The sequence below is a fragment of the Lampetra planeri genome, chromosome 17 (genome assembly GCF_965212315.1).
Source record: "Lampetra planeri chromosome 17, kcLamPlan1.2.h2, whole genome shotgun sequence".
Taxonomy (NCBI): domain Eukaryota; kingdom Metazoa; phylum Chordata; class Hyperoartia; order Petromyzontiformes; family Petromyzontidae; genus Lampetra; species Lampetra planeri.
In genome coordinates, this window is record NC_136123.1 from 8,242,190 (window position 1) to 8,259,183 (window position 16,994).

Sequence of the window (16,994 nt, forward strand, 5' to 3'; positions counted from 1 at the left end):
GAATAAAGCAATCAAGCAACTGTCTCTTTAACAAACGTTGCGTTCACATTCTGACATGTCTTGTACAAGCGTAGAATGGCAGAAAATGCCCCGAGTTAATGAGTAAAAATGTATGTATTTGTTACGCGGGCATTTTTTATTTACTTTGCCACTTTAATTCAAACAAATTAAACGACTAATAATTTCAAATAATTTTCACGAAATACCGACGGCTTGAGAAACACAGTTATTTGAACACTCTACTAAAAACCACACAAAATTGAAAAACATTCCCTCAAGTAAGACTCGTTTATAGGGTCGTCTTTGAGAACAGCTCACGAATAAAGTTGCAGTTGCTGCAATGTCTCTGCGCGCAAGGATCGCACACACTTTCGCGGACGCTGCATTCAATATGCAGAGGGCACAAGCGGAGTGAAATCTTCCAGAAAAATCTTTGAGTACAAACTAAGCAGTCCACTCGAGCGTGCCGGTGAGTATGTTTCCTGCGTTGGAGCGCAAATTGTCAACTATCAAAAGACTGGAGCCGGTTACCTTTGCGGTCTGTTTGAAACTGATTGCAATTGCTTTACGACACGCGCTTTGGAGCAACCTTGCAAGCAAGCGTCTGCCTTGAGCCCGTTTCGCACCTACAGTGAATGCGAGACGTGTCCTCGGGAGCACCCCTTGCCTCCCTCCACAAAAGCGGCTCACGAGCAGCATATGTGCATTTCAGCAGAACCGCTCGCACAAACCAGCCTAAGGGTAAGCATATCTCGAGACATCCGCCGCTTGAAGGTAACGGATACGAGCTTAAATCAAAACCGTTCCGCTCATCCTTATTCCACTCGTCCTCCACCAAATCCCCTTTTCGAGTCCTAAAAAAATGTCCCACCCAAATCTCTCTATTAAAGACATCCCACACCTTCCACCACAGCTTTTGCCCAGTCGCTGCAACTGCCCTACAAATTATTATCAACAAAGGAGCCCCATATTCACGTGTATTTCGTAGCTCAACTACGCAAATTGGTTATGGTCTCGCGAAATTAGATATAACATTTTGATCTTACAGACGATACAGATCCATCCAGGTGCACTTTGTCACATGGGGCCCCTTTTTTATGCAACACCTAAACCACCTGACCCTATATTGGTTAATGCCCAGTGCGTATGTAATATGTCAATGGGCATGGATTTAGCTTCAAATATTTCCATTGGAATAAATTACCAACTCTTTCAGCACAACATGTACAACGGGAATAAAAATAGCATCCATACAGAAGTTGATGTGGCAATTCATCTTGCGCATTTTGTTTGTGGAGCCACACTGGGATGTGCGATTATAATTATCTTCATGATGTGCCAACCGTAGAGGCATCGTGTTGCGAATGTATGTGTAGTGACATAGGACGTCACTACTGTGTTGGCCCGTACTAGGGCTGGCGGCCCCAAGGGGGTGCCTGGGGGGGTCACGTGGTGGAGGGACCCGGACCTTCCCAGAGGTGGGGGAGGGCCGCCCAGGCCACGCCGGAGCGGATATAAGCGTGGTGTGAACGCAGAGCGGGGCTGTTGAACTCCGAAGTGAAGACGACATCATCGGTCCTCAAGTCCCGGGTCGTCGTCCTGGACCAGGCAGCCCATTGCCTGCCTGGTCCACTCTGTGTAGTGTCCCAGAGTGTTAGTGAGTTGAGGAAGGTGGTCACCACCTCATGTACAGTGTTATATTACTTACCGTTTTAATAAATAGTGTTGCCTCCAAGCTGTGTGTGTGTGTGCACCTAATTCAAACCCACTACACATGCACCGGAGCAAGGCACTGACCCCGAGTGTTTAAACCTCACACCTTGGTTTTGTCCCGTTCCACACGGTCCCCACGACAAAAGAAAGCAGTGTGTGTGTGTGTGCCCACATTGTCAAGGAGCGACGCTCACAACAAAGAGCGCAGCGCCGGGCGACGAAAACGCAACAAAGGTGTCACAGTGGGGAGCACAGGTGGCGCATCTGCCAGTCATCTTAGTCAGTTTAACACGGAGTAGGCTTATTCATAATATAGGTTGTTGGGTCAGATCGCGTTATTTATAAATGTGTCGTCACCCTCCACCATCCGACACGGCCAAACAGTACAAAATGTGTCACGTTTTTCAAAGGACAAAATAATTCACTTCTTTAGCCCACCGGTGTGTTGAAGAAAGAATCAACAGCATTTAAAAATTTGAGTACGACGTTTCGCTGATAATCAGCTTCATCGGGCAAGAATGGTGAAGCTCTCCTGTTGCTTCCGGTCTTAAATAGAGGGTTACGACACATTTATAAATAACGCGATCTGACCCAAAAACCTATATTATTAATCATCTTAGTCAGTTGACCCATGGCACTTGCGTCTGTCCGATGACCTGCCAGCAAGCCTTTGACACTTCACGTAGCCTCAAAGTGCACTGAGCCTGGCACAATCACCGTGGTTACGTCACTGCCACTTAGTGGTGAATGGCGGCTGTTGATGTTGCCTGCCTTGTATAGTTTTAGGGGTACATCTCCACACATCTGGCTCACTCGAAAAATCAACGTTAGCCTGCCTGAGGAACTTGCCAAAGCGCTTTCCTAATCGTTGCTATAACTCATTCTTGCATTTTCGAAGATACAAAATATATTTGTGGAATTGTCTGTTAACATAATGTTGCTGACAGCAGCCCGATCTGTCAGTCAAGACCACGCGGTCATATACTTGACCTGCCAGTCCGTTGCCAAAAGACCCAACCACAAGAGACCACTCTATGAGTCTAAAGAAGCTCTGATCAGAGATCGTTGTCAGTACGTTGTTCCAAACGCCTTCCGAAAGAATGTTCTGATGGCAATAGAGAGATAAATAAAGGCAACTCCAGCTGTGTTAACATATTACTGTATTCTACAATTGCTGCCAATTACGAATTTTCAGGGAGAGAGCTTGTTAGTTTATAATTGGAAATGCAGAGTGAATTGGAACAAAGAGTAGCTCTGAATATGTGAAATAAACGTGCAGGCTGGGTAGAATGTAAAGGATGCGTGGGTTGAATGAGCCTTCCAAACAAGCGGAGACTACACATCACCCATTTCACAAGTAATTGCAGGTCCAAGTAGCGCAATAATAGATTTAAAACCCGATAGAGGAATTAGAGATGCTGCTCTCTCTCTGTATGTAATGAGTGGTCCATAGTTGTTGCTAAGAGTTACAACTGCCAGAACAGCTTCAACATGTGCACTAGAAAGTACTTACCACGTGGGTTTTCGCCGCCAATATCACGATTTATACTTGATTTCTGGGTTAGGCCACAGGTTATTCTATGGACAATTTATTTTCCGCATTACCCTCTAACACGAGACGTGCCCAAATAAATATTTCTTTGTTTTTAAAAAGCATTTAACGCGCCAGCTATTATTGTTTCCGCTCACCGGTAAGTTGAAGAACTGCTCACATAATTTATTAATGTGCTTGAGATTCTTTGTCAACTTGCCGGGTGAGCTGAAAGCAACCAACGTGTTGTTAATCGCTTGTTACGCGGCTACGTTTGGGTAGTGGAGGGTAACGCAACAAAAATTTGGCCAGATCATTTACGTTGTCTCACCCAAAGTGCTGTATCGGGTTTAGGGTGCCTTTCAGAGTTTAAGAGCATTTCACTTTTCTGAGAACATAACCCGCCCACAGCAAGGCGAATTTAAAAATAAGTCACTCATAACCGTGACCCAAATGTGTTTTGTTGAGTCAGCAAGCTACAACAAACTTTTTGTAAACCTATTTTGCCAATGCTCATCTTGCAAAAACAAGTAATTTTTCACACACGCAAAAAAATACTTGTATAATAAAGGGAGACCCTCAATATATGAATCTTATGGCAGGACCCCGGGGTCCCATAAGCCCCCGGCTTTCACATACACTGCGTTGCGACGTCATTTTAATGTCTGTTGAAGGCGAACGATACGGCGATCTATTCCTCTCGACGAGCTCTAGACGATGCGCTAATCAAAGTTGTGTTTCTTCTGCGCATTCGTCCTCGCTGCGCTTGGACGACAACAGAATGATCCGCGCCAGGTAGCTGGTCTCGGTGTTTATGTGTGCGGTGGGACGGCGTTGCCAAAAAAAATAATTAAATATGATTTTTACTTTTATTCGGGACCCCGGGGTGCCGCCATGAGGTTCATATCGCGCAGAAAAAAACAAATATCTAATCAGCGAACTGCGTGGTTGGAATATTTGCCAAAATTATATATTCCTTTTTTTACTCAAAAGCTTGAGTGATTTTCAAAAGCACTTAACAGAAAAATTCCAAACAATCGCTACCGAGGTGAGGCTGAACCCCTTGGCCTTTCTCAAATCTCGATGCGATGTGCATCACCGACGCATTGGCAGAAATGTGGATGTATAGAGGGAAGAGACTCGCATGATAACGCTTATACTGCTGCCCAGTGCGTGTGTGTGTGTGGTTTTAATGACCTTAGCCCTCCAACAACAACGGCGGGCAGAGGAGCGACGCTCACAACAACGAGTGGAGCGCCGGGTAGCTAAAGCACAGCAAGTTGGCACAGTAGGGGGCACAGGTGGTGTATCAGCCAGTCGTCTCAGTCAGTCGACCTGTGGCACCTGGGTCTGCCCCGTGACCTCCTGCCAGCGGGCATTCGACACTTCACGTGGCCTCAAGGTGCACATGGCCTGGCACAAGCGTCGTGGTGACGCCACCGCCACTTAGTGGCGAATTGCGGTTGTTGTTGTTAATGACCTTAACGGTCGTCATTGATCTCTCTCAGTTGGCATGACGGGCACCAAATGAATGAAAGAATGACCTATCTCAAACTGCTGCCTAACTGTAATGCTGTAATAGTGGACATGATAGATGTACAGACATCCTGTCCGAGTGCTGTCGACTTTTCACCTTGTGAGTGCCGTACAGCTTCGCAGCATGACGCGTCGTCGTCATCGTCGTTTTTTTTTCTTCTTTTTTCAACGGAGCCGGGAATGGATGATGGGGACGAGCGGTCATTAGACATGGGCAAGTCTGGCAGTGGCTTTCTCGTTTCTAGCACGACCACAACAGCAGCAGACGTTGCGTTTGCCATTCACTTTATTTTACGTCTGTCAGCAACCTCCCACTTGTCCCGACAATTCCGTTACAACGATTTTCACAACCACACCGAGGTTTTATTCTAAATGATAACGTATTGCGGTATAGAGCTGCAATGTGTGTGTGTGTGGTGCCATGTTGCATGTGCTCGTGTTTAGGTAGCGGCTAACTCTTTGTTTTGAAATTGACTCACAAATTGATTGAGATAAATGTTGCTGTTTCTTGGCCAGAAACAAAACCCGAGGTTTTAGTTTGACATATGCTCTTACCCGCACCACCGAATTAGCACGGATGGCTACGGGCCGTGCGAAAAAAGTTCAACATCCATACCCAGTCAGCTACAACCATCGAGTTCCGTAAGTTATTGCTTCACGATTCTGGCAAATCGCCCGATGATGCTGGATGTAATTACCAGCGAAACGTCGTACTACTCAAATTGTAAATGTTGTGGATTTACTCTCCAACACACCGGTGGGCTGAAGTAGTAACTAATTGGCGCGTTTTGTTTACGCAACAAACCTTGCTGGCTGTGTCGGGTGGTGGAGGGTTACGACACATTTATACTTACGCGATCTAACCCAAAACCCTTTATTATTCAAAAAAAAGTGTTACGCACAGCGAATGCGTGCAATAAGATATTTCAGAACGCTGTGGCAGGCTGGATGCCAATGTACGTCGCTTAGTTTATTTCGTCTGCCAATTGATGAATGTGGAAGAAAAAAAACTCAAAAGGGATTTTAATAAAATACAGATTTACCATCGCGGAGTTTCACAATGTGTGCATTTACCAAAGCCACAATTTAAAAACCTTCAGAGCGTGTTGAACGAGTCACCGGATAAATCTTGACGTAAAGCTTTCGTGACGACAAGAATTCATATTCTTTGGGTCTTTCGGTAAAGTCACGTAGATAGGTTCAAAGAAAATAAAATAAAAAAATAAAAAACTACGACGTTTCGATCGCAACGAAAGCCGTCGTCATTTTTTTCGTTTTTTGTTATTTTCTTTGAACCAATCTACGTGACTTTACCGAAAGACCCAAAGAATATGAGTCACCGGATATCAACGGACCATTCCCGCAGTTAACATCCGAACCTCCAACATCACACGGCGCATTCTACAAACGACAATTGCCGAGTGAGCAGTTCACGATCTGACACTATTGTAACGAGTCACATTGTAAGTGTATTGCTAAGGCACTATGTTAAGAGAACCGACAGGGTGCCAGGATTTATCGTAAAGCAAATACAATGTACATTCAAAGGTGATACATTGTGCACGGTACTGTCTAAACGTAAATGTTAACCTTAACTCTAGTTACTTTTAAAGTAATAGTCGAAAAAGCATCACGTAATAACCATATTGGCTGAAACCTTTTCAAAATACGTTTTCTTTAAAACACATATATACATTATGAGCATTCAGAATATATAGCATACAGATGCAAAACATATGCTGCGTTCATGTTTACTGCATTCATATAAACAAACGCGTATGTGTGTGTTTATTATGTGTGTGCGTGTATTATAAATAAAGAGGACAGCAGACTATACTATAAGCCTCGTGACCTGAGTTTGACTCCCGGCCACGGTTAACATCAGTGGTGAGTGATATGTATATGTACTGCTCCTGTCCTCCCATCATCACCAAACCAGCGTGGCGAAGTATGATCAGACAACCTCAATGACTAAAATGGCACGGGGAGATTTGATCCAGGAGCAGATAGAGCAATGTACGTTATTATTAGTATTACTACAATCTTGATTTGAATATAAATGTGTCGTAAGTATTACTACAGTGACAAAGTAATTTTGCATACATATATTTTGACAGATTCGAATGCAACCCAACACATTAATTATCATTGTGCTCCTGCAATTAATAACTCAGTCTGCAAACTCTGCTAGATGTCAATAATAAAACCAACAAAACTCGACTGCACGGCGCTTTCAATCCACCCCTCTTCTACACGACGTTGCCCATTAACCAAAATCGCCGCAAACGTGAAACCGCAAACACGCTGCCTGCGCCCGACTCCCGCGGGGAGCCCACGGGCGCCAGCGTCTCCCGTCGGCTCCGCGGCGTCGATCACAGCACCGTCTCGTGCTCACCGCCGGCCTTGTCCGCCGGCGCCGCGGCCGGCACCACCGGGAGGGCCCCCCGTCGTGTCCTCGGCGAGCGGCGGCAGCGCCACTGGTGCGCGCTCGCCGCTCGCTGCGCCTGGCAGCCCTCCGGCGCCATCAGCGGCTGCCGCTCCTGCCGCTCCACGGCGCCGTCGCCCTCCTCGTCCTCGGGGTCGCCGTTGGAACGCGCCGGCACCGCCCGTGGTTCTGGGCGAGGGCCGACGGCTAGCGGCGGCGGCGGCGGCTTGGCGCCGTTGAGGCTCTCGATGGAGGACGAGAAGCTCTGGTGCCAGGTGGGCACCGTCTTGCCGGCGCTCTCCGACACCACGGCGGCCACGGCGGCTTCGGCCGTGGGCGAGAGCTGCCCGTGAGGGGCCGGCGCTCGCCAGGGCGGCTCCCGCTCGAACAGCGTCGGCGGAGAGGGCGGCTGCTCCCGGGGGCTGCTGGCCATCGGCACCGAACCTGGGCAGGGTGCATCGTGCCGACGTGGTGAGTCGCGTGGGTCGAGGCACGGCCGCGTCGCAATGCCCGAGCGTGTGACTACCGCCACGGCGTCCGAGTGCGCCTCGCGCTGCGCGGGGGCAGCTGGAACTGGGGGTGCCCTCGGCTAGACTGGAGCATGGCATCGGAATGGTTGAGAAAAGACTTGGAAAACTGAGCAGTTTGGTTTCCTGTGGCATTTAAGCAAGCATCCTATAGACGCTTATGTTTCAATACTTACTGTTATCGAGAAAATATAACCGCACATAACTCTCTTGGTTGTCTTGATAAATGCACTGTGAAATCTGCCCTGAGAATCTTAGTATTTTCTCGCGCATTACTCTCATGGAAATCTGCCAAAAATTATGCAAGCAGCCACTTTGTTTTGACTTTTTGTAAAGAAAAACTATGGAAACTCATGCCTTGCATGAATACTACCATAGTAGTATTCAAATGGATTCGTAAATGCTAATTCAACGAAATAATAATACTATTTCAGCATCGTTAATATCATGACAATATTACGGCGCGGTATTTACACTTGAGAATTCTAATTAGGTAATACTTGGAAAAAGATTGGTTGGAGGTCTATTGCTCAGAAATTGGATCGTCGTCATAAGCCAAAATCTATCCACTGCTGGATGAAGGGCCTCCACATGTGTTTTGCATCCCTCAGTCCTGCAATGGAAGCCATAATCCATCTCTCTCCCACACATGAACTAATCTCACGACTCCATCTCTGATGCATTTAGATTAAGTTTTGCTAAAACGTCGGCGTTATCCATTTGCAACATAATTCATGCAGGGCGTTGTACTGAAAATGTGAAATTGCATGTTTTAAATGCACTCTCGCGTTTTCAAAAATGCCTTAACCTTTTGTTGTAAATGTCTTGAATGTTATAAGGCTGTCTCATACCCTTGCAAAAATGATTACTGGATAGCTGCTTAGAGCACACCTCCTTTAAGGCCAATGGCACATTGAGAGAGGATGCAGAAAACCGGCATTTTATTTCCTCTTTTTTGGCAGCAAATAAAAAAATGACACGAAGCTGAATCTGAAAATAATAGGGGTCTGCTTCTACTGTTGAAACATTGCAGGGTTACAAAGATTGAAATTTCCCAAGTACGTACGATTTCGTTGTTAATCGTTTGGAATTTTTCCCGTTCAGGGTTCACATGACACAGCCCAGTTAATATTTTTTTTAAAGAATAACTAGCAACCTATTTCTATCTTGAACATGACCGTCCATCCCTCTAGCCATCCAGCGAAAGCTTTTCTTAATATAGCAGCCTGCACATCCGTTGGACCGTCTGACAGTCCGTCCCGTCCGTCCCGCCCACATGGCCAGCCAGGCAGCCAGGTATGAAGCCAGCCAGCAAAACTTTTTTTCTAAAATAGTATGATAACCCTATGTATGAGAAGCCTTTCATTAAAGATCTCAAAATGCTGCACATACACACAGATCCTGATATCCCATTTACAGCAGTTGGCCAATCTGCTGCCAGAGGAAGACCTCCTCCCACGTGGTGATTGTTTGGTTATGGGTCGTTGTTTGACCATACTTCATCACGTTGGTCACTGCGGGTTGGTGAAGTGCTAAGTACCACTTCAGACATCAGGCACCACCCGATGGCACTGGTGTTAGCCGTGGCAGGGAATCACACTTAATGTTTCCTGGCTCATGTAGCGGTGCATTAACCACATTGCCACCATTCCAATGGCAGTAATATTTACGTGAATTATAACTGAAACAAAAACATACACATTAGGTAATGACACATTATGGATGTGCAAATGTCATGCTTTGCACTATAAAATTCCACTTTTTAACGTGGAAACACAGGCATCAATTTGATTACATAATGACAGCATAAGATATACCTCCGTAATACTGCCTTTAAAGAAAAAAAAAGTAATTAACAAAAATATCGAGTAATGGTCCTCCTTCATAGCCATGTGCTATAAAAAAAATTCCGCTGCCCAAAAAGTCGCCAAAAATACAGTTATTTATTTTAATGCAGTGCCATTTACGGACGTATTCAGTTTGTTTCGTTAACTGTGCTTGTGCAACAATGCCACCGCTAAAACTACACATTGTTATCTCGTTGTCTCGATACTGGCATTGTTCAAAGCTGGAAAGGGGCATGGCTCTCCATGCAATTGTTCACCTCCTAACAAAACAAATTAGGCTCTGCACTTACGCAGTCTCTCACACACACTGCATTCTCAATGTGTTTAATGGGAGGGATCGCCCGACAGATACATTAGGCGGCTGCGGATGATCGTAAATTTAACTGCCATTCCACATAGCTTTAGCCTCTATATAAACGCATTAATTTAAACTGTCTTGGCCGCTACCGTGCTGCGTCCAGCGTGTTTGCAATAACGGCACACATATAGCCAGAGGCACCCTAGTTCAAGGAATGAAATGATGGCCCTCCTTGCCAAAATTACCCCCCCAACCAAACTCCCACTTCATCGACTGGCACCTGCACCACTCCGGCCTGTGCCACCGGTGGAGTTTGCACCGCCTGCACACCCCCACGAGCCCCATCGCTGCATGCAGTGTGTCTAGTGATAGGTTTTTACCCTTTCAACTGGTACAAAAACTGACACCTTTATACAAGGCATCATGTTTGCAATAACCACAACACAAGCAGTCAAAATGCAAACAAAATTAAAGAAACAACTCTGATGATGATAATGATATGCACTGTCCTTGAAGTTGATTGGTCCACACCCGAGACAGCTTTTCTTAGAGCCTAGTCTCTGATGGTGTTGGACCAGATGACGCCAAAAGGCGTACAACTCAAAGACAGCGCACTATCAGAGTATTGAGAGCTTGGGGTAAGCATTTATACAATGAGACCTCCTTTACCAGTGGCAAAATATAGTAATAGGTTTTGCCACTGGTAAAGGAGGTCTCATAGTATAAATGCAGTGTGTCTGTTCGTAGGTTTGGTCATCTCGCCCTCGCTGCCACAGAAACGCCACTTGCGTGATGACTAATGATTAAGGGCATTTGTAAGCAGAACTCTGTTCTGTGTTTCCACGTAACTACAATATTTTGGTTCACCAGCCTGGTGGCTAAGATGGCTAAGATGGCACGTTCTTCTAATAACCAAACAAGCTTATGTTTAACAAACCTGATTGCTGATGAGACTTAGAACGTCAGAAATTTGTCCAGGCTACTCTCTTGCTAAAATAAAAAGCAGCTAGATAATATTTGTCTGATAGCCGTTAAGCCGATGGTCTTGAACGTCGATACATATAGCCACAAAAACGCATCAAGAAACGAGCTTTACAAGAACTAAGCCGTAATCATGAGCAGTATGCCCACGCGTACATCCTTTGCCTATCATAACATGAAAAGACATCAATGGATTGTTATAAAATGATTGGTTACACTGCGCAGAAGGCAAACACAATGCATTTACAGGAAAGTAATTACCTGCTGCAAAACCATCGAGCTGACAAAGACCCCCATCACAAATGCACGATATGCGCTGCATTGTACAATATCTGAAAATGTGCCAATGTGCATGTGGGTCTGGCAACCCATTACACAGATCACAATATAATAAATATGAAATAAGCATTCTCTGAACTAATGGAATTTGTTGCAACCAACTGTGTGTGACTTTCAGATGAGTGGTTGCAACAATCACGGCACTGGTCCAAGTGATGTTGGTAGAAGGGTAAAAAAACAATTATCATATTTTTACTGGCAAATGAGGTTCCCATAGTGTAGATGCTTGCCCCGAGCTCTCATACTCTGATGGTGCATTGTTCTTTGAGTTGTGCGCCTTTTGGCGTCATCTGGTCCAACCCATGTGAGACTAGGCTCTAAGGAAAGCTGTCTCGGGTGTGGACCAATCAACTTCAAGGACAGTGCACATTATCAGAGTTATGTCTTTTGTTTGTATGTATGACTGCAGGTATTGCGGTCTATGCAAACATGACTCCTTGTAAAAAGGTGCCAGTTTTGTTGCCAGATAGAAGGGTAAAAAATCAATTATATTTGTACTGGCAAATGAGGTTCCCATAGTGTAGATGCTTGCCCCGAGCTCTCATACTCTGATGGTGCATTGTTCTTTGAGTTGTGCGCCTTTTGGCGTCATCTGGTCCAACCCATGTGAGACTAGGCTCTAAGGAAAGCTGTCTCGGGTGTGGACCAATCAACTTCAAGGACAGTGCACATTATCAGAGTTATGTCTTTTGTTTGTATTTATGACTGCAGGTATTGCGGTCTATGCAAACATGACTCCTTGTAAAAAGGTGTCAGTTTTGTTGCCAGATAGAAGGGTAAAAAATCAATTATATTTGTACTGGCAAATGAGGTTCCCATAGTGTAGATGCTTGCCCCGAGCTCTCATACTCTGATGGTGCATTGTTCTTTGAGTTGTGTGCCTTTTGGCGTCATCTGGTCCAACCCATGTGAGACTAGGCTCTAAGGAAAGCTGTCTCGGGTGTGGACCAATCAACTTCAAGGACAGTGCACATTATCAGAGTTATGTCTTTTGTTTGTATTTATGACTGCAGGTATTGCGGTCTATGCAAACATGACTCCTTGTAAAAAGGTGTCAGTTTTGTTGCCAGATAGAAGGGTAAAAAATCAATTATCATATTTTTACTGGCAAATGAGGTTCCCATAGTGTACATTGGGATATTACTGAGGACGACTGGCTTCCTTCAATCACATCCGCCCACAGAAGGTGAGTCTTATTACGCTATTTACCAGATGTCCTTAATGTTAGCAAAGTTGTCACCTTGTCCATTTACGGTGATTGTGAGACGAGGTGGTGAGAAAGAGCACCAATTGTAATGTAATGTCCAGATTTGTATCAATCCGCTGCGGGATGAAGGCCCTCTCCCCATGCCATCTGAGTCATAGAGTTTGTTTGACCATACTTGTCACAGATCTTAGCCACAGCCAGGAACTGAACTATAAAATATTCTAATCTACCTGATGAGGCCCACTAAGTCATATATCTCTTTTTTAGAAGCGACCTGGCCACAAACGATAGCCCAACAAAGTGGCTTATCATGCGCAAATTTATAGCAGCCAACTAACTCTAAAAGCATGTTTCTAAACATTCTAAGTCACCGTGCAGTCTGCTAAGCACTGCGCCACTGCTGCAACCTGAGAATGAATTAAAGCTGCATTATTGGTTTAACGGAAAAGCCCCTGAGTTCTGTTTGTAGTGGGGTTCTGGATATTGATGCAGCGTGCCACGCACAGACTTTGTGTAATACAATGAACTACAGTGCGATCATACAACAAGGTCCGGGCAGGTTATTGAAGAGGAAAAAACGAGTGGTGGTTTGGTAGCTACAATTTTTAGTGGTGGGGGGGGGGCAGGGTGGTGGTGGGGGGAGAGGGGGTGGAGGAGCGGGCGAGGATAACACCTTGCCTCGGGCGCCAAACCCAGTGAACATGCAACGTCGGAGCCAACGCTGGCATGTGATTGGAACTATTGGACCAACGATTGCCCCAACGTTCCAGGTTTGCCGGGTGAATGTCTCACTGTGGCTCTGATGGGCAGCGGCTTAAATGAAACATATTGGTGGTTCAATCCACAGGCGTGCATTTTAAACAACGGCCTTTCGAAGTTAATGTTCACATTTTTATGACATGATGAATTGCATAAGTGGGGCGGTATTTACTTGGGAAGTATATTACTTACCGTACACGGGGACACCGAAGCATATTTCGAGGTAATGAGACGCTTTAGGGATTTTTCAAGCCCTTTTAATTTTAAAGTGTTTTTATTGCCCCCTGCTGCATCGGCAATCATATTCATAAAACCATTGTTTCCCCCCCACCCGGGGAACTTACATTTTATGCAAATAATTAAAACACAAATAAAATACAAAATGCGCAAAAATTACACCGATAATAAAATTCGAATGCACCTGCTTTCAGTTAATACGCAAGCACAGTGGAGAAATTGCATTGATTCTACATCTTCTTTGCAAAATCGTTCACACGTTTTGTTTACCTACTCGGTTACAAAAAATACTAATGTTGATGTTCATTTGAATAAAAACAAAATACATTCTTAATAGAAAGGCAGCCAAAGAATGAGACGATTACATGAGCTCGGATGCGGGTGCTCGGTGGGATTATTACATCGTAAGATTGTGGCGATGGCTTGGGGAGGCCTGCATCCAGCAGTGGATTGACCATGACTGATGATGATTTTGAGGACGTGTTAGAGCCATCTCACAAATATGTCACAGTGAACAAATTACTTGGTGATACTGCATGGGCAGTGGTACACCAGCGCAAATAACAAATGAACACTCAATGCATTCATCAATAACACTGGCCTTTAAAATATATATATAATAATAATAGACGTTTTGGCCAATAGCCCTCTTCACAGCACACAGGCCAGAGATGTAGAGAAAAGAAGAAGGGACCATTGCCTGACACATCGCATATGATACACTTTGATATTTTTTAAGGTCACGGTTTTACATGTTCAGTTTTGTTGTCGTCGTTCTGTCACAACGAAACAGCGGCAGTGTCAAGAGTGGACGCACCGTTTTTGATGTCCTTCAGGATTTGGTGGCACCCTTTGGCCACGAACGTGATCCCTTCATCTTCGTCAGAGTCCTCTTCCGAGTCCACTGCTACAGACAGCGATTATGCATTAGGTCCTCACACACACCCCGCTCTTCATTCTCGTTGCAACACGGGGGGGTGATGGCAAAGGTGTTACTGTTTCAGGATAAAACGACTTCACGTGAATTGGCAAAACTTTCCCCAGTGTTAGACCTTCACGGGCCATCTGACAAAACAAGGGGGTAACTTTAATTTTTTAACCTGCACATAAAATGATGAAAATTAAATGGGGCACTGGTGTCAAATCGTCGAAAAATTGCCACGATTTGGCGCCACGAACCCTTTGCTTGAGAACACCATCGTGTTGTTGGGAAAACCACACGATCGACTGGTTTTTATTTTGGCTTTGCAATCATATATTATATAGTGATTTGGTGGGGAGAAAATAAACAAACGTTATCTATCAAATAGATTTATTTTCACAATGCAACGAAAATAAAGCATGCTGTGCCAAGCTTCACAGCCATTCAGTCAAATTGCGTTTCCTAGCTTTGTTTTCGTATTGCCAGCCCAAAATTATCTTAATAATAGGGTTTTTCCCCTTTTTTCTGGTGACAAAACTGAAACCTTTTGCAAGGAATCATGTCTGCATTAACCACAAAATGCAAACCAAAAACAACACTGATCATTTATGCATTGTCCTTGAAACTGATTAGTCCACACCAGACAGCTTTCCTGAGAGCCTAGTCTCATACGGTGTTCGACCAAATGACGCCAAAAGGCGCAGAGTTCAAAGACAACGCACTATCAAAGTAATGAGGGCTCGGGGTAAGCATCTACAAGGGGAAAACCCTATAATTATATTTTGGTACTGACAAAGGAGGCCTCATGACGAAATTATCTTATTAAGCTGCTGTTGTCTGCAGTTACGGTTAACCAAGTCTTCCATTCAAAAGATACACATTGATTTCTGAGGGTGTTCGCTCCTGCTACAAAAATAAATAAAACTGATATGAAAGACATCAGCACCTCGTTGCACCGAAACATGGAAATTCGCGACATAAAAGTATCGGATATCAAAGGCAGAAAAGTTTAAAATCCAGAGCAAAAGTAGATGTTGTTATGCAAAGTAAACACAAAAACGTAATAAAAGTGTGGTGGTATCACTCGCACCATGCAAGGTCCCAAAATGGACCAAAATAACCCCACCGATCTCCCTTATTCACAGCTTTCAGAGCCATCGCACCTGTCCCTTCCGGCTCCCAGAGCTAACCGTACACGTCTCATGTTTTCCAAGGCCGCTCTTTGGAAAGGCCATAAATTAGGAGCCAATATGTGAGAACGGCTCACAGGGAAAATTTTTTTTGCAAAAAAGAGCACCGCCGTGAAAGGCATGGCCGTAGAAGAACAAAAAAAATGGTCAAGGCGCAGGCCCTGCAATTGCTTGCTCTGGCCACTGCCGGCGGAATGACTTTTCACTCAAAGAAAGTTCTAGATAGACCCACCTCTAGGGCATCTGGTCTACTCTTCCATTCCGGACAGATGCCGTGGAAGAAGTGGGAAAACAACGACCTCTTAGCCCACCCGCATACGCGACCTGCTGATGGACTAACTGTACTGAAAAAACTACCTGCTCGGGCAGCAACATTTTACATCTTCAGAACCTGAATGTTTCTGAAAATATACGTGCGTAGTTGTCTTTATGTTCTACAGTCGTAAATTTTAAATGTGTTGTTAAAATGGCCCCCAAGAGGACACTTTGCTACAGCAAATACATATTAACGAAATTAGAGGTAAGTAAACATCAACCCTGACTAAAATAATATCGTTTCATGCAACAATATTAATATTGTTTCAAACGTAAAAATAATCAACATTAATGTTGCTTCACTCACCACACATGAATACTTACGAAGCAGATAGCAATGAATTAGTGTCCACCTTACATACGCATGGCAAATTGTACACACATTCTCCCACTGCATTTCTTATTTTTCTAAATATATACGTATGCATTGCAGCCTATTTGCTTCTTCCTTCGTTGTACATGGATGCAATATACACGGCGCACACGTGTGCGCCAATTTAGAGAGAGAGAGTTTATAATTTTGTCCTCGCTTCTGCTCATCTTGTCTCGAGCCAATGAAGCAGTATATTGCGGTGTTTATTTTACGTGGCATGTGAATTAATGGTTGGTATAAAATGGTCACCGTTGGTGCACCTCCCTGACGCACATAGCCAAGCTGCAGCATACATACAAATTGAACGTCCCATCTGCCATCGTCACCAGAATCAGAGCCTCCATTTCAGGCAGACTTCATTGACCATCATCAGCCGTGATCCATCCACTGCTGGATGAAGCCCCCCCCCCCCCTCCCTCTTTGCTGTCGCTATCCCTACATGACACACCGACGCCACAATCCATCTCACTCCTGCGCGTGAGCCAATCTCATCGCCGGCTCCGCGTAGGTCATCCTCTTGGAAGTGATTTTCCTCTTTTAGCTGCCATTTTCATCAGCAATATTGTTTTGGTGCCCTCCCATCCAGAATAGCTATTCTGGTACCAAAAGCACTCGAGATTCGTTGCCAAATTAAGGCAGTGTCTCATTGAAGAAGCCATTAAGAATACAGGCTAGAAAAATATCACACTTATTAAAACGCAATTTTAATTGCCCCATACACATACAAGGGCCGTCAAGCTCCCTTGGAAATTAGGGGCTTAAAGAGAGTCACATTGTGTTAAATTAATTTACGA

General features: G+C 44.7%; 1 protein-coding gene across 1 annotated transcript in view; it reads right to left on the reverse strand.

The window, feature by feature from the left end:
* Positions 1-5,048: 5,048 nt before the first annotated feature.
* The window catches only part of LOC144723336 (sodium/hydrogen exchanger 3-like), a 130,177-nt gene continuing 118,231 nt past the window's right edge, over positions 5,049-16,994 (reverse strand). Inside the window, exons 15-16 of the mRNA XM_078602041.1 lie at positions 14,218-14,307; positions 5,049-7,649 (exon numbers count right to left, since the gene is read on the reverse strand). Of these exons, the coding sequence (XP_078458167.1) occupies positions 7,153-7,649; positions 14,218-14,307 (587 nt within the window). The 3' untranslated portion in view covers positions 5,049-7,152. The remainder of the gene's footprint in view (positions 7,650-14,217; positions 14,308-16,994) is intronic.